We start from the raw sequence: 22,693 nt of genomic DNA, 5'->3' as shown, positions 1-22,693 counted from the left end.
ACAAAAGTAAATAAAAAATGTATTATGTCAATATTTTAAACATAATCAGTGAAGAATTTATAATTTTTATTGTTTAGTGCATATTTTGTGTGCTTTCTTGATAAATTTTAGTCAGGCTTCAGAACAAATCACAGTATAGAAACTGCACTCGTTAAAGTAGTAAATGACTTGCGGGTAAATGCAGACAGAGGCCATTTATCTGTTCTCATCCTCTTAGATCTGAGTGCAGCATTTGATACCATTGATCACAATATTCTTAGAAATTGCCTTAGTCAATGGGTGGGCCTCTCTGGCAGTGTCTTAAATTGATTTGAATCCTACCTGGCAGGTAGAAAATTCTTTGTTAGTTGTGATAATTATACTTCAAAGACAAATGATATCCAATATAGTGTTCCACAAGGCTCTATCCTGGGTGTGCTGCTTTTCTCAATCTATAGAGAGAGAGAGTAGGGGTTAGTAAGGTTTTTAGAGCCACTATGAATAGTTATTATGATGAATTGAACCTGCAGAGTATCCAAATTAAGTTAAAGTGAAGTTATGAAAAGGCCATGTTAAAGTAATGTGTTTTCAGCAGTGTTTTAAATTGCTCTACTGTATCAGCCTGGCGAATTCCTATAGGCGGTCTATTCCAGATTTTGGGTGCATAACAGCAGAAGGCCGCCTCACCACTTCTTTTAAGTTTAGCTTTTGGAATTCTAAGGAGACACTCATTTGAGGATCTGAGGTTACGATATGGGATATAAGGTGTTAGACATTCCAATATATAAGATGGGGCGAGATTATTTAAGGCTTTATAAACCATAAGCAGAATTTTAAAGTCAATCCTGAATGACACAGGTAACCAGTGTAGTGACATCAAAACTGGAGAGATGTGTTCGGATTTTCTTTTCCTAGTTAGGATTCTAGCAGCTGCATTCTGCACTCGTTTCAAATGATTTATGTCTTTTTTGGGTAGTCCTGAGAGGAGTGCGTTACAGTAATCTAGTCAACTGAAAACAAAAGCGTGAATTAATTTCTCAGCATCTTTCAGTGATATAAGAGGTCCACTTTCCAATTTCTGTCCACTTTGAGTCTCTGTCCAGATGCCCAGGAAGATTTGCATTTGTACCACAAATTATGTTATTTGTTCTGGGTTTTCTTGCAGCATTCGTATTTTTGTATTTTATTCTGGTTCATCGTTGATTATTCTGTTTCAATGCTTTGCATAGCCTGTATTTATCATTATTTAGTATGTTATGCACATATTGCTTGTACCTAGTATTGTATACATCCTGTTGGTCTTTCTGAATTTTATGTAAGAGCTTTGAGAGTGGGAACAAAGAAAATGTATTATTATTTATTATTATTAATTGTACTGTCTCATACTTAAGGGTATATGGGGTGAGTGGACGGCAAAAATGGACTTTGCCTCAGATAGCGCTGATTCTATTTAAATACTGCCCACATCAAAGTGACACTTGAGGCGATGGGCCACGTGTTCATATATTTCAGTACCCTTCCCCTTACCAAGAACGACTTTACAAAACTGTAAATGATCAGTGTACGGGAGTGGCAACTGAAAACCTTTCAGAGGTGGAACTATTCGCAAACCTCCTTCTTTTGTATGTTGCGCTCTGAGTAAAGAACCGCATGTGAAGGGGCCTGAGTTGCCTCGAAAGCTTGCATATTGTAATCTTTTTAGTTAGCCAATAAAAGGTGTCTTTTGCTTGACTTTTCACTACATTCATAATGGCTAACACGGTACAAAACCCTAGTACTACAGTGTGGACAGATAAATCGATCAACAAGAACGGGCAGATGGGCGTGGCAAACTAGAAAGGAGGGGGAGCGAACTACAGAAAACAGCCAGCCGCCAGCCAGCAGATGAAGAGTCGGGAGACGGCAGCCTTTAGAAGAAGACTTGAAGCTTCCGAAACTGGTTTGCTTTTCAGAGATCATGGCTTCACCGATGAACCCAGGATACGGTATGGTTCTTTTAATGTGTTTGTTTCCTATAATATATTACGAAAAGGACGGCCATGCCTTAGCAGGCGTTGCGAAAAGTTAATTAATTCCTTAATATTGACTACGTTTACCGTTATTTATCGAGGCAAAGTGACTTCAATGTTCGATTTAACCAAAAATGTATAATCGCAATCAAACAGTGCATTTGGTGACAGTGCTTGAAGTTTTTTTCATACCCATCAAAGTCGCATATTTGTTAGATAAAGTTTGTTTTAGACGTAATAGACCTTATTTCAAAATGTTCAAAATTTAAATCAAAGGCTCGCCAACAATCTGAAGTAAAAATCACAAAAGTACTTTTAAATAGTGTCCATTTTAAAATGTAAATGACTGCAAGGACGTACGTCAATGCATTGTATTACAGAAAATCTTAAGCCTTAGATGAGTGATCAGAGCAGCCGAAATTACCGATTGTTTTTAAATGTCCATCTTATCAACCCCCGGTATACGGACCCCAAAGAGTTCGGATATAAAACTCCCGACTCCTGGCTCATTATTTAATGAGTCTTATTCGTAGTGGGCGTGGTTTTATAGGTTGTTTTCGCAGCCATTCTCCTCTGTGTGAGGGGCTTTCTTCACACTACACGCTCTTGGTCCGCCCATCGCAGTTTCAGTTCTGGGGCCCCCAGGTGGCAGCAGGTTTTTTTTATTTCAGTCAGCGTTTTATACCTACTTGATCTGGTCACCACGGCGTAGGGTGAAGCCTTCAGAGGTTTAAATCCCAGCTATATTGTGCAAAGCCCCTAATCTTTTCGGTCGTTTGGGATCTACATTTTTTTCCGAAATATCAGCGAACTCGAGACGCCAAGGGGGATGAAGAAAAAGGCGACAAAGCTCTAAGGCAGGGGTGCCTAATACATCGATCGCTACCGACCGGTAGATCGGAAAGGTAGTGTAGGTAGATTTCGTTGCATTCAAAAATTATTATTTTTTAAATGTTAGTCAATCATATATCCTCCCATATGGCATTTGCCATTTGATTGACATACAGGGCGGCCAGTCTGAGATCTCTTTTCTTGTAACACACTGGTCATCCCGCCCGCCCGATCTACTGCAAAACTCCGCCTATCTAAGTGATCTAGTTAGCTTCCCAATTAATATCGACTAAAGAAGTGATTTAAAAAAATGTTAGTTATGAGATGGGTGTGGAATTGGAAGAGGATTTTATTCTCTCACAATGTCACAATCGAAGTGCGTTTGTCTGATCTGTCGATCTGTCATTGCTATTCCAAAAAAGGGAAAATGTGGAAAGGCACTTTCAAACTGTTCATAAAAACTACGAAACTGATTTCCTTCCGAAAAGCGATCTGAGAAAGAAGATGGAACTAAAATCGCAGTTAATCGGACAGCCGTCATTTTTCACTCGGCTGAATTCAAAAGCAAAGGCAGACACACCGAAGCGTCGTTCCGGGTGAGTCACACGGTCATTAAGCATAACCTTTCAAGATGGAGAGATCATAAAAGATGCCTTCGTTGAGGCAGATGTCTAGGGAGAAATTCCTGCTGAGATTTCAAGACCCCTGGCCGGAGAAAAAGCAGTTTCTCCTTGTCATTAAACATGCAGAATACAACTTAATAACGATCAATGGCCGCTAGACTTGCCATTATTTTTCCGATCTGACCAACATGTTGAATGAGCTTAATTTACAGCTGCAAGGAAAAGAGAAAACCATGGTCAATGTGATTCACTCAGTTAATGCTTTCAAACGAAAAATGCAACATCTGTCCTCAAAGCTGCAGAGCCTTGATTTGTGCAACATCCAAAACCTCGCGTCAGAGCTGGAGACGCAATGGAAGGCGTGTGTGCAACTTGACAGAATACGCTACACAGAGCAGATTGAAAATTGTCTGTCAGACTTTATCTAATGGAAAAAAAATAACGATTCGAATGTTGCCCAATGTAGTGGAGTAAGAGTAGCGTTTCTTCTTCACAAATTTACTCAAGCAAAAGTAAAAAGTATGGTGCAGTAAAACCACTCTTAGAAGTACAATTTTTTTTTAAAAAAAAAAAGTATAAACTCGTTACTACCCATATAAGCCTAAAAAGTGTGGGCACCCCTACTCTAAGGCAAGCACTCGCCCTCCAGAAGTTTTTTTTTTTTTACGTCATCACTCTTCAAACTGTGTATAACAACACGCTGGACGCTCGGCAAAGAAGTTAAGTACAATTTAGAATACACCACGGGGAGAAACAAGACACAGACAAGGGGACTCATAGCATCGAATCAAAGAAACGCCCCTCACTGAAAAAAATATAACCTCCATTCAACTTAAAATAATTAAGGTAATGAGTCACACTTAATATTTTCAATCTGAACCAATATAATTCTTTTTATCTTCTTGGACCCACAATTTTTAAGTAGAGGCAAATCAGAGTGATTGGGTGCAATTCACTTGTTTTATACTGAAGTAAATCTATTTTTTAAGTTGTTACAATTTAAAACGGTTTATTGGTCGTAACTTGTTTTTATGCTATTAGAAATATTATGAACATAACACATTCTAATGCTGTACTTTTTACATTCTTTTAAAAATCTAGTGCAAATGCACAAGCATTTTGCAGTGTAAATCTTAAATATACAACAAAAAAGTATTAAATGTTTCTACAGCTTTCTTGAAAGTATGTTTTATTAAGAGTTCTTATACTTAAAATTAACAGTTGAGAAACTGGGTTACTTACCAGAAATCCTCCGTTCTAAAAGTCTGCTGCTGAAATGACCAGACCTGTATTGCCACATCCACTCCACTTGGGAAAGTGTTCTTCTTTTATGGTAGTTGGAAAGCCATCTCACTGGAAAGTTCAGCCAGAAGAATATACAAACGGCCCCTCAAACACAGCACACGAACAACCTAAAATATTAGGTTAACTGAAATAGGATTTTTACGTTTATTCCCCCCACCATAACTTACTTTGGTACAAACAATTTTTCTTTTACTTTGATTGAGATCTGAAACCAAATATTTCAAGCTACAACACTAAATGACTCATCTTAAGTTGCTTGAAAGAGAAAATTTAATTGAATGAACAACATCAATGTTCTACTTTTTTCAGTGCTGCCTGGTCTTTTGTTCTTCTGCATCGTGCTTATCAAATAAATTATGTCATTTTGAGAAGTTCGGGACACACTTAAAATCCATTAAAATGTTGTCATTGTTGCCAGAAATTAGGTTTCTTCACAGGGTGGCTGTGCTGGCACTCCATGATATAGGGTGAGAAGCTCTGCAATTCGGGAGAACTTAAGAGTAGTTAAGTTTACATTTGTAAGAAATTTCAAATGTTTGTAATTTTGCTATCACTTTAAATACTCAACTTTCTTTTGTAGTTTGTCTCAGTGTCAAAACGAAAATTATTAGGAAGACGTCCATGAATGCTGAAAGGCTGTACTTACTAGTGAGGCTGTTAGTAAGTAATGATTTAAATACACTGAGCACAAAATTCTGTTATTGACAAAAAACTTTAAATCCAAGATATCAAGTCTTCTCACTTTCTAACCCACTTAATCCAGACCCAGGGTCAATAGGGAGGCTTTGGGTGGGGAGTTGGCTTGAGCGCCCCAATGCAAGCATTATTCAAGGCTGGAACAAACCCCGGACAGGGTAATAGTCCATTGCAGAGCATACAGTTTCACCGATTTAAGTCTTTTATTGCATTTCTTCTGATTAGATTTGTGGATAAACTAGGGTGTTCTAAAACGTTTGACCGGTAGTGTACATGAAGGCACACCCAAGTGTGAGCATGTGCACACATATACTTGCGATATTCCTAAGTAAAGATCAGGGGCGTAACTAGAAAAAATGGGGCCCATGTGAAAGTTTTTAACGGGGCCTCTAGGATTAGGTACATCAATATACATAAATGCAAATCAAACATCATGAATGTTTTTATCCAAAAAGGAAAAATATAACTATATAATGTAACTAACACACAATTTGATTTCTGAAGCCTTTAACTACAAGTCATGACATTTGCACTAGGATTGCCTTGCCCACTTTGCATTGCTACAAATGTGTGCATCATTTATGAAATGGTCCACTTAATTTTTATAAATATGCAAGTATTAAAATGCTTTTTAACATTTATTGTAAAATTCATCCATCCATCCATTATCCAACCCGCTATATCCTAACTACAGGGTCATGGGGGGGGGTCTGCTGGAGCCAATCCCAGTCAACACAGGGTGCAAGGCAGGGTGCCATCCCACCGCAGGGCATGCACACACAGGACAATTTAGAATCGCCAATGCACCTAACGTGCATGTCTTTGGACTGTGGGAGGAAACCGGAGCACCCAGAGGAAACCCACACAGACACGGGGAGAACATACAAACTCCATGCAGGGAGGACCCAGGAATCAAACCCGGGTCTCCTAACTGTGAGGCAGCAGTGCTACCCACTGCGCCACCGTGCCGCCTACTGTAAAATTATATATTGAAAATACTGATAGTAACAACAACAACAACATTTATTTATATAGCACATTTTCATACAAACAGTAGCTCAAACTGCTTTACATATTAAAGAATAGAAAAATGAAAGACACAATTATAAAATAGTAAACATCACAAAAAAATTATTTTCATTACATGTTAAAGTTATAGGAAACCCAACTTTAGTATGCAGTACGCGTATGTTACGGAAACCACTGTTCACTTCATTTCATTTCAACAGTGTGTTTAGTGTCAAATTAAATATTGTTGAAGTTGTTCACTTGATGCAATTTCCTGTTCATTTTTTTCAGCTTTTGAGTACATCATTATTATTATATAGGTTATTGTACTTTATTCTGTATTATTGTACAGTGCCATTGGTTGTATTGTGTTCTAAAATATTCCTTTGAAAGATTCCTTGCATTATCAATAAAGTGAAATTTACATAGAAGTGTTGTATGGACCTCTTCATACCATTGGTTTTTACTTAACCAGCAGCAAAATAATAAGGAGATGCAGATGTAATCGTCAGATGACTTGCTAACCTGGGAGTTTTAAACTCAGTTTGTGGAGGGCCACCATTTTCTCTTCAACCAATTAGAAGTCAGTTCTTGCTATTAGTTTCCAAGTTCTGTAGCTTGCTAGTGCTCTCATTCAACCACCGAAAAATTTTGTTGAACGTATCCTCAGCTTGATCTTTTTCAGATGCTTGATTACTGTATTTCTTTTCAAATATTTCATTGGAACATAGTTTGTTTATTCTTTGTAATTTTTTTTCTTTAAATTTAAAGCACATTGAGTTTCATGTTTTGCATGAAAATGTGCTATTGGAGGAAATATTGTTCAATGATGCAAAGCTGTAAATGGGTAAAGTTACATTTGTCTTCAATTTCATTGTTCCTTTGTCTTCAATTTCGTTGTTTCTTTGTAAAAGTGACAATGACCATAAAGATCTATCTATCTAAACATCTTTTTTACAGAAAGAAAGATTAGAAAATCCTGAATCTCAAAGAGAATCCCATCTTGCTCTAGCACCATTTCACACCAGTGGCACTGAACAGTCGATCAACCATGGACTACAAGTCAGAGGCTATGACCATATTGCTACATTTACATATAAAAAAAGCAGACATTAGTCTCCAATTTTGTCTTTCATCTGTGCTACCTCTGCATTTTAACCCCAGGAAACAGACACTTCTGAAAAAGCTCAACAGAGCCATATGCTGCTGAAAACACTAGCTCAGTTTTGTAATGTGAATGGATGAAGACACAGACTTTTAAAAATGCAGCCTTTAATTGTGCTCAGATTTGTTTGAACATATTATGTAACCCTTCCCTGATTGGATCATGTTTATAACAACAGCTTATTTTCTGGTTGGTTACCCTTCATGGAAGAAAACCATATTCCAACATAGCAGATCTTGAGGAGTTACCTTCAGTGGTGCTTGTGTTGTTGCTTACCTGTACACATCTAAATTACATTTGCTACTGTATGAATGCTGCATATATGCACAAACGGCAAATAATATAACAGTCTGTACACTACAGTTTTCAGATTACAATAAACCCTGTGGCCAGTGACATTACCATCCTTTCAAGGATGTTTTCCACCGATGCATGCATGCCCAGTGTAGGCAAACACCTACATCATACTGTGTTTTTGGTCATGATATCGTGGAGGGTGATACTTTCATCAATGATTAAAAATTCTAATGCGCATAGAGATTGATTTTCATTTAAAAATGCCCTTTATAGGAGAAAACAAAGTAGTGTGGAGATAGCCTAAGGAAAACAAGGAAACAACCTTTACCTCAGCAGAGGAACAGGTGGTGGTAACAGAATGAGAAGATTATCGGAATATCCTCTGCAAACAGTGGCTGCTGCCAAAGAAAGGGAGATGCTGTGGTGGAGTACCACTGAAATAGCTAAAGAATAGAATAGTTAATTGATGACATTCATGTAAACTGAGTGAATCACTGTAGCGTGCAAAATATACCCTGAAGTTCTTGCTTTGCTTTATAACATCATTTGCTTTCAATTAAGCACTACATTTTGTTTCTGCCGTATTCATGAAATCAAAAAAGTGTAAGAGTGTTCAGCATGCGTTGAGTTGTTCTAGTCATTAAAGTAGTACTGTGAGAGATGTCCAGCATTATTCCGCTTGGATTAAGCCATTTATTGTCCTGTGGTTACATGCCAAAAGGGACCAAATCTGCAACACAAGACTTTGAACAATGGCCATTCTTAGCATGGTAACTTGCCAGTTCAAACAAGGTTGACTCACAGAGCGCCTGGGAAGTGTTCCCATTTCCTGGGTATTTAGGCTCAACTTTTGTAATTCCAATGGTGGCAACTCTTAACAATAAAGGAAAGGATGTATGGATATTTGTATGGGAATACTTTGCCTTCTGTCTGTACCTGCACTTATGGTAAAAGATTTAATGGTCATATAGTTGTAATAATACAAGATGAATATCTGCTCACAAATGGCTGTCATCTGCTACTACATGAATAACAAAGAGACTTACATGGGGGGAAGAATAATTGAGTAGCCATCTGTTAGGATGAGTATGGCTACAAGTGTCCCAAAGGAAGGTACATAAATGAGTAAAAGCAAGAGGGGGGAAAAGGGGAACTACGCTAACAGTCAAATGTGCTGTACGCAACAGTATAATTGGCCAAATGAACTACAATACAATGCAGAACTGATTATTGTTGACTTATTAAATTGCAGAATGCTGAACTGAAACTGCTTTAATAGCATATACAGTAGATCTAGTACTTTGGAAAAGAGGAGAGTCTTCAGAGGGACTCCTCAGAAAGGATGGATTTGGGCAGCTTGTTCTACCAGCGAGTCTAATATCTATAAGACACAGTCTCAGTTGTTTAAATTAGATTGCCCTACGCGTAGTTCTGTGGAATTTGTACTTGATGGCGGTTATTTTGTGTCCCAGGAAGGCAACCAATGTGTACAGATGCCTTTACAAAGTTGGGGACACTTTGGTGATCGCAGTGCATACCATTGCATGATATGTTTAAGAATGTTGCTGGGATATAATAAGGCCTAAATTTAAAACTGTAAAGGTCATACAGGCACAGGACATGTGAAAATGTCTGTTTGGGGTCTGATCTTTCTGTGCCCTTTATACGCACAATATTTGGCCAAGGGATTGTGTGTCTGCGTCAACTGCTTGTTTGGGAAAGGGTATGATTTTTTCGGTATTTTATCTGCTTTCTGTTTTCTTAAATAGTGCAGCTTTTCTGAAAGTATATATGATATTTCATCCTATGGTTAGATTTTTTTGCTCATTAATTATTGCATTCTCAAAATGTAAATTCTTTGTTTTAAATCTACATTTTGTTTAGTTTCAGGGCATTGGTTGCCTTAGTAATTGTGCTTGATTTCTTTCTGGAACATACCAAAACCTGAGCCCATTTCAGTAGGAATGATGAGTGAATTGAATTATCCATGTCATTGACCTCCCACAATTGTTGCTTAATCTGCACCAGAAGCACAAATTTGGCAAAAGCCATGGTTTGTCTGGGATGAAATTAACTCAATTTCTGTGGATACTAAGTTACATTAGCCAGATTTCACACGAACATCCCTCTCTAGAATAGACCTCTATTGGCTTTCTTAGAAACTTGTTATTGTTTGACTGACTGTAAATGCCAAAAAAAAGCAATTAAGGGTCTAGACTTTTAAACATCAAGTCAATTAAACTTAAACTAAAAAGAACATTTCCCCATTAGCAGCCATAATTGTTTCTGAATTAAGAAAGTGGCAGGAATGAAAACCTGCAGCTATTGTTGCCCTTCAAGATGTAAATTTGACACCACAACCTACAATGATCCATATTTTGGGAAACAATATGTCTTTAAATAGTGGCTTGACATACCACACTTTAAAGGCCACCCATCTGTCTATTTTCCAAACTAGGTGTTAGCACATCAGGTGCAAGGCAAAATCACAAAAGACACCCATGACCGATAAAATAAAAGGCATGCTTGAGGGATTTCCATGTGGTAAGCTGACCAGGCTTCTATAATCTTCATGTGCAAGGTGAAAGCAACTGATAAAGGCATGTTCATTAGTTCATATACTAGAATTTTCATTTTTATCACTTTTTTAATCAAGGTATTATCAAATAGAAAGAGACTGAAAATTGTAGTGTAGTGTCATAATTCTGATTTGAACCAAATATGTCAGCCTTCATGTTAGGTGTTGAACCTTACTTAGGGATTTGTAAATTCCTTCAATCACATGAAGCTTTTTATTTAACTTCTGTTATGCCAGCCAGCTTAACATATAATTTTTGATGTTCAGATCATGCATGTGTCTTTAAGATTTATAAATGTGCAAATATCAATGTGGTGTTTGTTAGGTCATATTAAAATAAGAAGATATTACATTCATATGGGCAGAGTGGAGGCACAGAGGCTAGGGATCTGCACTGGCAATCGGAAGGTTGCCGGTTCGAATCCCGTAAATGCCAAAAGGGACTCTGCTCTGTTGGGCCCTTGAGCAAGACCCTTAACCTGCAATTGCTGAGTGCTTTGAGTAGTGAGAAACGCGCCATATAAATGTAAAGAATTATTATTATTATTATATAACACTGTTCCCACTAGTCTGAGCTCTTTTACATAGAGAGTATGGAGTCACTTCAAACACCACCAGTGTATGTGCCCAAAAAAAGAAGTCTGACTGCATTCTCATTAGTGCTGGGAGGTATACCAGTTCATACCGAAAACCGTTTTTTATTTTTGTTATGATATGGATTTTTCTTGTACCACAACAGCATGCCTGTGTCGATTAAACACATGTGACTTTACACTGTAGGAAGATAAGTAAATAAATCAAGGTAAACAGGTAAATAACATTCAATTTGGCTTTTATATAAGTAACATATAAATGTTTTTTTATATAAAAATCATCACAAAACATAATCATAAACAGACCTTTGCATGGTACCTTGGTGAGCATGGCATGCCTTGCTCATCCTTATCTGAGTTCATCTCTGTTATAGCACATCTTTATTTGAAAATGGCAGTGCCAGATGAGGGGGAGCATGAAAATGACTGAGAGAGTAAAACTGAATGAAAAAAAATGCTAACCTTTACATGTACCATAAATTTACACTGGCTGTTACGGACTCAAATTAAAGATAGATAGATTGATAGATAGATAGATACTCTATTAATCTCAAGGGGAAATTCACATACTCCAGCAACAGCATACTGATAAAGAACAATATTAAATCAAAGAGTGACAACAATGAAGGCATAACAGACAGATAACAACTTCGTATAATATCAATAAAATCAATAAAAATGTATGTTTTTATTGTATTTATAATAGTAACAGTAAAAACGGCTCACTACTCAAAACATTAATTTGGGGAAGTGGTCAGGATTGAATTTACAACTTCTTGATTATGTGTCAGCAGCTCTTACCACTGTACTACCAAAGCGGTTGTGTCAATGCTGTAGCCTAACCTAATTTCTTTTTCTTCGGTTATGTTCTTGAATAAAAGCGCAGTTGTTTTGTTATATGTGTAATCTTGAAAGTGTTTATTTGATATTTGATATTTGGACTTCAGTCTTCACACATTACACACTTCATGTCAAAATGTTGTTGTTAGTACTAAAACATGTTTTAGGTATGTGTTCAACATTTCTTGCATTTCTCGCATTTCCTGCCATTCTACACGTACATAGATCATTGTAGACACAGAACACACATGAAATGCATGTGTTCCAAATAACGATATATTATTTACCATATACAACTCCAGGCACCTCACACCGAGATAAACAAGACTTAAGCTGAGAGAACTTTATGCCTGAGTTGACCTCTGTCGGTAGGGGGAATGGGACAGCAGTTTTCTTGCTGCTTGTGCTGATCGACATATTTACTAAACAAAAGTCGCTGATGGGGAGGTGTGAAGGAATTTAAGGTGGCCCAGGATTATGAGTTTTTTTGTAGGCTTCAGGTATGGTAATGTTAATGGCCATAGACAGTCAGGACCTCGGTTTTATGTCTCTTCCAAAGGATGGAGACCATTTTTACAGCACAGTCTCCCCATCACTGCATTGGGGCATTGAGATCCACACACATACCACAGGTTAAATGCCCCCTGTTGGCCTCTTCAACACTTCCTCCGGAAGCAACCCCAGCTATTCCTAGATAGTCTTCCACCAAGAATGTACTTCGTGTAATCAACCTGTTACAAAATCACATTTAATATTCCTAATTTAAGTTTGTTTCAGAATAGTTTAAAGTACTTTACAAATTCATACAGTACATCTCCCCATACCCATCCATCTAATTAAATGAATTTGCAGGGGATATGGGCAAAATTGAGGTTAAATGTCGCCAATACAGGGAGAACATGCAAAAGCAATAAAAGGAAAAATTTAAACCTAGTCCACTATTTGTGAGGCAGCAACTCTAACTTTTGTGCCACTATGCTGCCCTTCCTTCCTTTCTTTAAACAGCATTTAGGTTGTGTTTGTTGGTGCAAAAACATACTACAGCTAGCAAACCTTATACAAATAATGATTACAGTGTACAATTTCCAGTTGTAGCGCCTCTGTCTGTGTCTCTACCAGATGATAAATCAGACATGAAAATGAAAAGTTTGACTTGCCTTCCTTTCCTCTCTGATATGTTTACAGCTGAATGAAGGAATGAAAGGAAAACGATGGGTGCAGAAAAATGTTCTTGTGAATTAGATTTCATTCAGTGTTATTTTTTTTCACAAATGTCATGTAAGAAATATCCCTTGGCACCATAGTAAGCCAATCATGAAAGGTTTACTCTTGGCAAAAGAATGCTGTCGATTGTTAAAGTGTCATTAACTGAAAGGTTTGGCCAGTGCCCATTATCACTGATGGTTTTATGTCTCCTATGTTTAGAATCAGCTTTTACATTACATTTAATTGAACAGTAGCATAATATAGCCTTGGCTATATTGTTATTAATAGTGAACTGGACAGTTTTATCTATTAACCTATTCACCATCCTTAAATTGGCTTAATATATATACAATATTTCATACAGAACGAAGATAAAAAAAAGACTTTGAAGTCTATGGTAACCAGCATTAAACAACAGCAAATGATATTAAAATGTCCATAATAAAATCTCACATTACTCGTGTTTCTTAATCCGCATGTGAAGTCATTCTGCCATATGCTTAAAATCTATCAAACATGAATTTTTTCTAAAAATGGTTAAATAAGTTATTTCCCGGAAAACACTCTTGTGAACTAAAATGGAAAGCGCTCAGATGCTCCCAAACATTTGAATTGAAGGCCTGCTCATTCATTGGTCATGAGCCCAGCTCAATAACCACTTATTTGTTGATCTTAACAGTGCAAAGTTCACTGAGAAACACATACTAGTAGAGATTAAAAGTTAAAGTTTTTGAATACATTAACAGAAAGAGATTACGCCTTATACTTCTGCATACTTCTATCCTTACCAAGCAGGTCAATTCACTTGTGCGGTACGTTACGCTGCTGTTAAGTAATCCCAAGGTACTCCAGTTGTGGACATGAATATCAATGTAAGGTGGGTATACAATTTTAATTCTTTTCCACATCTCAGTGTGCTTTGTTCTAGTCCAGGAGAGCATTTTCCTGACATTATGTGTCAGCCGTTCTTGTTGATCGATTTATCTGTCCACACTGTAGTACTAGGGTTTTGTACCATGTTAGCTTGTAGTGAGAAGTCAAGCAAAATTGCACCTTTTATTGGCTAACTAAAAAGATTACAATATACAAGCTTTCGAAGCAACTCAGGCAAGATGTTACAGGCATTGTGCTTGCCTTTTGTCCGCTTTTATACTTCCCGTCTTTGAAGGTGACTCTCAGTGTGCCTCCTAAGCCATTACTTCTCATTGAGTGTTAGACACATGTGCCTCCTCTTTCAATTATGTCATTTAAGCCAAACCGGCCAATAAGATTGCTCACAGGATCCTCCACAAACACACACACACACACACACACACACACACACACACACAGACACAGACACAAACCTTTGGATTTTTTATTATACAAGTAGATCGCTACATGACTTCAGCATTAGTCTTTATTCTCCCATTTTCCATTCACTGGCCCAGACATCTTCCTCTGGACCTTTCTTTCCCAGGTGCACAGCATATTTCCTTCACATTTTGTTAATGTCCACCATTCAGCCTCGTACAGAAATGCTGGCTTCATCATGACTTTAATCTTCTGGACAAAAAACTTGGATTTCAATAGTCCTTGTAAGGCATTGTAATACTTATTTACCACAGTTGCTCTTGCTTTAATTTTAGAATGTAACTTATAGATTCAATTTGCTTACATATTGAAAAAAAATCACTTTTTTTAATATTTTTCTGCAGAGTTACTTACACGTTAAGCTTTGCTTTTGTGTTGTAGTGGCTCAATTTTTTTTGTTTTTTTTGACATAAAATATTTTAATTAATGTGGGTTTCGATTCCCAGTGGCTCTATGTTATTTCCTTTCATGTGAATTTATAATAGTAATCATTTATAATCATCAGTGTCTATATTGTACTGCCTCATTTTCCCAGTAAGTTATTTAGTGTGCTGCTCAGCCTAATGAGTTGTAGCTGGAATGCTGCCTATTTTGGGCCTCCACTGGTAACATCTCAGATTTCACATGTTTGGTATGTAGATGAAAGTAGCCCAGCTAGGAGGGCGATAGTGGCGGTGACGGCAGCTGCAGCACTTGGTCCAGCATAGTCCAAATAGCCCTCTGTTTAGTTGCAAGGGACCAGGTGGGTCCAGGATCAAATCCTACTAGATGGCTGAGAGAGGAAGGGAGTTGTTTAAAGGGGCCAATCCCTCATTCTAGCATATTGTTGCTATTGGAGGCTGCTGCACCATGTTGTTGATTCTGGCCCTAATTGGTGTATGTGTCTCTATGATGGTCCAGATAATGTTACAGACTTGGAGCACAAGCTTGATTAAAGCTGTGATAGCGTAAAAGAGGAGCTGACCAGGCTTGTGTAATTAAAAACAGTACTCCCACGATGGAATTCTAAGGAACTACCAAATTGCATGAGAATGAAAGATCAAAGCCTTACTTCAGGACATTGCGTGGGTGTTTTTTTTCCTTTTTTTTTCCTTTCCTAAATACTAGCGGTGTAGTTCAAAAGTCAAAAGATCCATAAAAGCCAGCACTTCAAATTAGGAAATAGGTGAAAGCACTAAAAGCAGCACAGTGGCTTAGTGGATAGCAATGGTTATTGCATTACAAGTGTCTGGAACCACATTTTTTTTCCAGATTGGCCACTGTCTGGGTGGAGTTTGACAATTCTCCCAGTGTCTGTGTGGAATTTTCTCCTGCTAATTCAGTGCCCTTACAGAAACCAAAGACAAAATTGTTTAATTTAATAGTGCTGACCCATGTGAACGTTGGTGTGTGCGTGGCGTGTCCTGCATCCTATCTAACGACGGCTCTTTCATTATGCCCAGCACTGCTTAGATAATGTCTTATTCCTTTGAATAAACTGCTTTGGGAAATTGATGGATATTTATTCTGTATAGTTTGCTCTTGTAATGGGCTAAAATTCAGTAGTCTAAAGAAAATGACATTTCTGTCTGTTGCTTAGTGTAATGGGCTATAAACTAGCATTTTAAAGAAAAGGCAGAAAATTCTTCTCCAGGTTATTGTTGATGGTTATGTATTACCTGCTTTGATTAAGTATCTCATCCACACTATACACACAATGTGGTGATAACAGAACTGTCTGCTTCCTCTGGCCACAATACCTTTGCTGCCAAAGTAAATGTGTTTATATCATTCTTCTAGAGGAGGAAATTTGGCTTGCACCATTGTTTAACTGATTGACATGTTGATCTATGCAGAAACTGAAGCATATATATACAGTATATTTCTGGTAAAAGGAGAATAAAATAGAGAACAGAGAATTATGGTCTGAGACCCGGGACTGCTGCCTGTTTCTTTTATGCTTTATCATATCGCTGTGGCTACACCCTGTAGCAACAGTGGCATGTACCTGGCCCAGGTTCCCCTAGACCTGAGGTCGGTAACACTCTCTTAATTCTGTTAACATGTGCAGATATGGGTGAAAGTGACACCAAATGCTGATTTGCAGCATCTTCTTTGTGGTAATTTTCATCTGTGTGTTTGCAAGGAAGCAGGTGAATATTTCAAAATAACCTAAATGTAACTTATGATTTCCTAACTTTTTTTAAATATTGTATAGGGTCATTTTTGTCACATGTATACAGAAAAATTCTTACTGTGAGCCTGAAGTGGATAAGCTACTTAGAAAAGGGATATCAGTGAGGTACATATAAACAGTAGAGTGAACTTCTTACTTGCATGTGCTCATAAACATGCCTCACGTCGCCACTCTCCAGCACCGTGATTAGTGATTATAAATTGAAAAATTATCATGAGGGGTCCAAAAGGGACTGTTATTACATGCATAAATATTTGACATAACTAGGAAGTTATTGCTATGAAAGCTAATGTTTGTAAATGAAGTCTGTATTAACCAGATCTCCTTGACCTTGAGGGATAGCCAGCTTTCCTTTAGTGAACACATGAGGGGGAACACATGCTGCCCATTATGGAGGACTGACTGGTCCAATAATAATGGATGGGGGAATTGGGACTGGGATTATGCCATGGGGAACTCTGGGAAGATGGATCCAATGCTTCCAAGGACTCTTAACTCCAGATGAGATTCCTGAAAGTGTTCAGTTGTAATCTTAGATTAGATGACACTCCATGCCACTTGAGTCATGAGGTAGTGGCTGTAGTGGAGGTAAACAGGGTAACTGTGTGGAGTATTCTGAGGTAGGCAAGTGTGCCAGCCACCCAAAATTACATTCAGGGGCCACTTTTAGGTAATTGTAGAGAGGATGTAGGATTATATTTTTGGTTTTGTAGTGTTATTTTTAACCTGCTGTCTTTTGTTAGTTTTCCCTTGGTATTTATTAACAATAAATAATATTTGTCCTCTTTGTTTTTTCTGGGTTTGGAGATGTTACTAGACTACCTTTTCTTGTTAACAAAATCAAAGCATTGCCCAAAATGCAATGCAATATTTTGATACTAGAAACACTGACTACCAGTCCTTGAAGAAAGGTGACCTGTGCAGTGTGCTTGATAGACACTAGTTATGATGTAATTCTCCTGTCAGCCATGTATGTGGCTGTTACACCGTTGCCATGAGAAGCACCTGAAGTGTTATTATGTTGATGAGGTAGCTCACACATCCAGTTTATGGGCCATGCCATGCATGTCATGGCATGAGTTCTCGATTAAGAGAAAGGTGTGACAAACATAACCCTTAGCATTACACAATATATACAGAATATATATATATATATATATATATATATATATATATATATATATATATATATATATATATATATATATATATATATATATATATATATATATATATATATATATATATACACACGCATTAGAACCTGTTAATGTGACCACCCGTGTAAGGTAACCACTTTTCCTTGCTCCCTTCTGAAACAGGGTGTTTTATATGACAAAATGTTTGTATAAATTGACCACCTGCCTATTGTGACCATTGACAATTTCTCCTTGATCCCTAGGAAGAAAATCATCTTGGCTACAGTGACCAGATAAAAAAATATCATTTGGGAAAACATAAAACTTTGGTCCCTTTATTCTCTGTAGGTGTAATAAATCATGTTAGAGCTTCTGGAAGGGATAGGTTTATTCTTCTTACTCTCGTTTACTCGTGGAATTCTTGTCAACACATGACTCTATGTTGCTTCTGTGGATTACTCATTTCTTTCGAATTTCTTTGAATCTCCCTATCATCCTTGTTTGTTAGTAATTAATGTTTTCATGGTTCCCTTTGAATTTTTATTCCATACATTCTTGATTTATCCTTTCATATGTCCTTCTTTCATTACGGTTACCATTTTATATATATATAAATATACCATTTTATATTATATATATTATATATATATATATATATATATATATATATATATATATATATATATATATATATATATATATATATATATATATATATATACACAATATAATCCAACATCTGTTTGTCTGTATGTTTGTCCGCTTTTTACGAAAGAACTACATAATGGATTTAGTTTGAGTTATTTTCAATGATTTACTTGAACATTCCGTTTGATTTTGCAACTTCTCTCATTGCGCTATGTATCATAGTTCACTTGCGATACTGATTTATTTGCGTGAACCGGAGAGACACGCAGCGGGCTGAGGGGACGGGAGCAGGGCCTCCTCACTCATGCGCCATCCTCGCTGCATACCTTACCTCCACTTAGCTAGCAAACAAGAGAACTACTTAATGGATTTAAATGGGTTTTTTTCTAGAATTTGCTTGAATATTCCAGTTGATTATACGACTTCTCTCATCGCGTTAAGAATCCTAGTTCACTGAGACAGAGGCTGTGCCCCGAGGGGAGGGGGAAGCGTGAAGTCAGGACTAGGGAGCCAGGCAGTGCCCTCTTCATGGTCCTATTTCACTACTACTACTACTATACATAGTTAGACTAGCAAAATACCCGCGCTTCGCAGCGGAGAAGTAGTGTGTTAAAGAAGCAATGAAAAGAAAAGGAAACATTTTGAAAATAACGTAACATGATTGTCAATGTAATTGTTTTGTCACTGTTGTGAGTGATGAGTGTTGTTGTCATATATATATATATATATATATATATATTTACACACACATACATAAACATATATATATATATATACATATCTATACATATACACATATATATACATATATATATATCTACATATATACACATACATATACACACACACATAAATACATACACACATACATACATACACACACAAATACATATATATATACATACATACACACACACATATATAAACATATATATACATATACATACATATCTACATATATACACACACAGCTATTTCGTATCAGTGCAATACGCTGCTTGTTAAAACGGATAACTCCCGCTCTTACGTGCAAGTCTGCGTGGATATTATGAACTATCGATTTGTTCAAGTTCTATTTAAATTTTAAATAGAAGGAATTTTTATTTAGTCGACAGAAATATCTTTGGTAGGAATGGTAAAAACAGACAGGAATATTATTCGTGAATAAATCAACTCAAACCTTAAACAACTTATAATATTTTGCTCTCCATAAAAATTTATCCTGTCTAAATTATACAAGTTAGAAATAAAGTAAACGTTAAAAGAACAAACATTCATTTCTTTACTCTTATGTAATTTTATATAAAAATAAACTTAGATTTTAAATATCCCAAAAGATTTTGCTCTCCATAAAAATATATCCTGTCAAAATGATACAAATTCAAATATGAACATGCTGCATAACAAAACCTAGAAATATAAATAAAGTGTTCCTTTCAGCAATAACAAATCAAATCATTCAGTTGTCTTTGCTCATATGTCATTTTAGAGCTGGACGCCTGGCATCTTTTTGGCCACAGGTTCGTTTATGTTTGGTGTGAGGTTCTGTGTTGTGGAGATTCTCAGGATGGATTGCAGGTGCTCATCAGTGAGGCGACTCCTGTGTGCTGTTTTGTTAGTCTTTATCACTGAGAAGAGCTTCTCACACAGATATGTGCTACCAAACATGCATAAGGTTCGAGCCGCATGTAGACGGACTTTTTGTTCTTCAAGTCACCAAAGCGCCGTGCAAACTCAGTGCGCCAGTTTATCAGCAAAGTGCGATTTGGGAACACCGTAGTGACGACTTGGTTTAACATTACTTGGCAACAGGGAAAGTGAGGCAAGGTGCACTGGTGCATTTGTGTCTCCCATAAAAGCAGCTTCACTTGAAATCACTTTGTGATTGTGCACGGGTTAAAACGTCCGCTGAAGTGTCAGATTCTTATTTAATTATGCTGCTTTCTGTATCTTCTGCATTGCATTCAGGTTAACCTGATGTTTTGTCTCATAGTGCCGTCTTAGATTAAATTCTGTAATTACAGCCACATTAGCTCCACAAATGAGACACACGGGTTTAGTAAACATATACTCAGCCTCCCATCGGTTTTTAAAGGCTCTATTTTCAGAATCAACTTTTCTCTTCAGCATCGTGTGAGCTAGCTTCGCAATAACTTGATTAACTCGGTAAGTGTTCGGCAAGGCAGCTGAAGCGCTGCATTATGGGATCTGTAGTTTATTGTGTTACCAGCGCTTCATATACCCGGCTTTAATAACAATAATACAGTATATAAAATGATCTCGGGGCGGATATAATTACACACCGGGCGGATGTGGCCCGCCCTTGAGTTTGACACATATGGACTAAATAGAACTTGAAAAGATATATTTTTCAAATGTGATCGCGCAATTCAGATAGAGTTGACGCACTACAGCCTGCATGCCTCAATAAGTCATCCTTCCTCGCTCTTACTTTTTACCGCTCATCTAATGAATACACTGAGTATGGCTTTACCAAAACAATCATTGATGGCGAATAAAGTATCCATTATTCGAGTATGTAGATCGGGTATATATATATACATATATATATATATATATATATATATACCCGCGTCGAGCGGAGAAGTAGTGTGTTAAAAAGCTATGAAAAGAAAAGGGAACATTTTAAAAATAACGTAACATGACTGTCAATATACAGTATTTGTTTTGTGAGTGTTACTGAGTGTTGCTGTCATCAAGGATTTGATTATCATTATTTCTTTCAATCAGGTTCGTATTTGTAGGATGTGTTGTGTTCAAGTTACATTCCGTGTTTGTCAATCGTTGTAAAGATGACAGGTTTCATTCATCGATTCGTTTCTTACTGCATCAATAAACAGCTCGTCTTCTTCTTTATCTGAGACCTGACACACTGCATGCACGGTTTTTTACACTGTCTTCCTTTAGCGGACATTGACTTTTTCCAACGTGTGCTTTGTTTTGGATTTATGAATATGCTTGTATGTATGAGACGCTTCATATTTTTTGCTGCCTTTTCAATTGTGTAATTCGGTTTTTGTTCAGCTCTTTGGAACTGTTGCTTTTATCTGTGCACGCGCCAGTTCACGTGAGCCGCTCGGTGTACATGCATCGAAGTTTCCCAGCTGTGCTGGTGCCATCTCGTGCTATGTCCATGGCTGTATTTAATGTTACCTTAGTCCTGGCACTTAAAACTTTCTCTCAGTTTGCTGAGTTTGTACCAAACACCACCCTGACCATCTCATCTTCCTCTGCATAAGCACAGTCCTTAACCCGTGAATATTTAGTGGAGTTTGCTATTGGATTGCCGCGGACGGACGGCCTTATATGGGCAGGCACTAAATTACAAACGCCAGCGGCAGCCTGTCTATGAACTTAATTTAAAGTGTAGGTTTACATCGTGCTTTGTTTCTGAAGTAGCAGAAGTCATGAATATGGTTGTATATGTCACTCGCTCGCTTCTTATTGTTTCGCTGCCTTCTCAATTATATAATGCATGTTTTCTTCAGCGCTTTTTAGGTCTTCCTGGTTTTCTATGTACTGCGTGATTACGTGGGAGGCGTGATGATGTCACACGAAACTCCGCCCCCACGGCGTTGAAGCTCATCTCCATTACAGTAAATGGAGAAAAACTGCTTCCAGTTATGACCATTACGCGTAGAATTTCGATATAAAACCTGCCCAACTTTTGTAAGGAAGCTGTAAGGAATGAACCTGCCAAATTTCAGCCTTCCACCCACACGGGAAGTTGGAGAATTAGTGATGAGGGAGTGAGGGAGTGAGGGAAGGAGGGAGGGAGGGCTTTGCCTTTTATTAGTATAGATTTAAGTCTCCAGTCCCATGATCCCAAGACTTTAACAAAGTAAGTTAACATAAGTCCTCCACCTTATACTACCAAGCTCTTCCTCCATTCTACATATAGGTGGAGAAAAATGGCTAACTACTGCACCACTGTGCTGACCACCTATTACTAAATGAATGTACAGTATATTATTATCATCGATTCAAATGCTACCTCTTTGTAATCTGTATTGTTTAATTATTATTTTCTTAATTTTAATTTTTACATTATTTATAAATAGAGTTCTTTAGGAACATGTATATTAATAAATGTCAATGGAGGAGCAAAGGATTAGAGTGACTTTTCAGTTTTGTTTTTTTTACACCCATGTTATCATCCAGTTGTTGCTTTTAAAATATTTTCTTTACAAATACAGGCATATTTCAGAAATAATTTTAACAAATGA

At 37.2% G+C, this 22,693-nt stretch overlaps 1 protein-coding gene across 1 annotated transcript in view; it reads left to right on the top strand.

The window, feature by feature from the left end:
- Positions 1-1,698: 1,698 nt before the first annotated feature.
- Positions 1,699-22,693, top strand: part of LOC120540398 (protein SSUH2 homolog) — a 56,053-nt gene continuing 35,058 nt past the window's right edge. The window contains exon 1 of the mRNA XM_039771123.1: positions 1,699-1,964. Coding sequence (XP_039627057.1) covers positions 1,937-1,964 — 28 coding nt within the window. The 5' untranslated portion in view covers positions 1,699-1,936. The remainder of the gene's footprint in view (positions 1,965-22,693) is intronic.

Source organism: Polypterus senegalus, chromosome 12 (assembly GCF_016835505.1).
Source record: "Polypterus senegalus isolate Bchr_013 chromosome 12, ASM1683550v1, whole genome shotgun sequence".
NCBI lineage: Eukaryota > Metazoa > Chordata > Cladistia > Polypteriformes > Polypteridae > Polypterus > Polypterus senegalus.
Note: the sequence above shows the minus strand (reverse complement) of the source record. Positions and strands in the feature narration are given on the sequence as shown.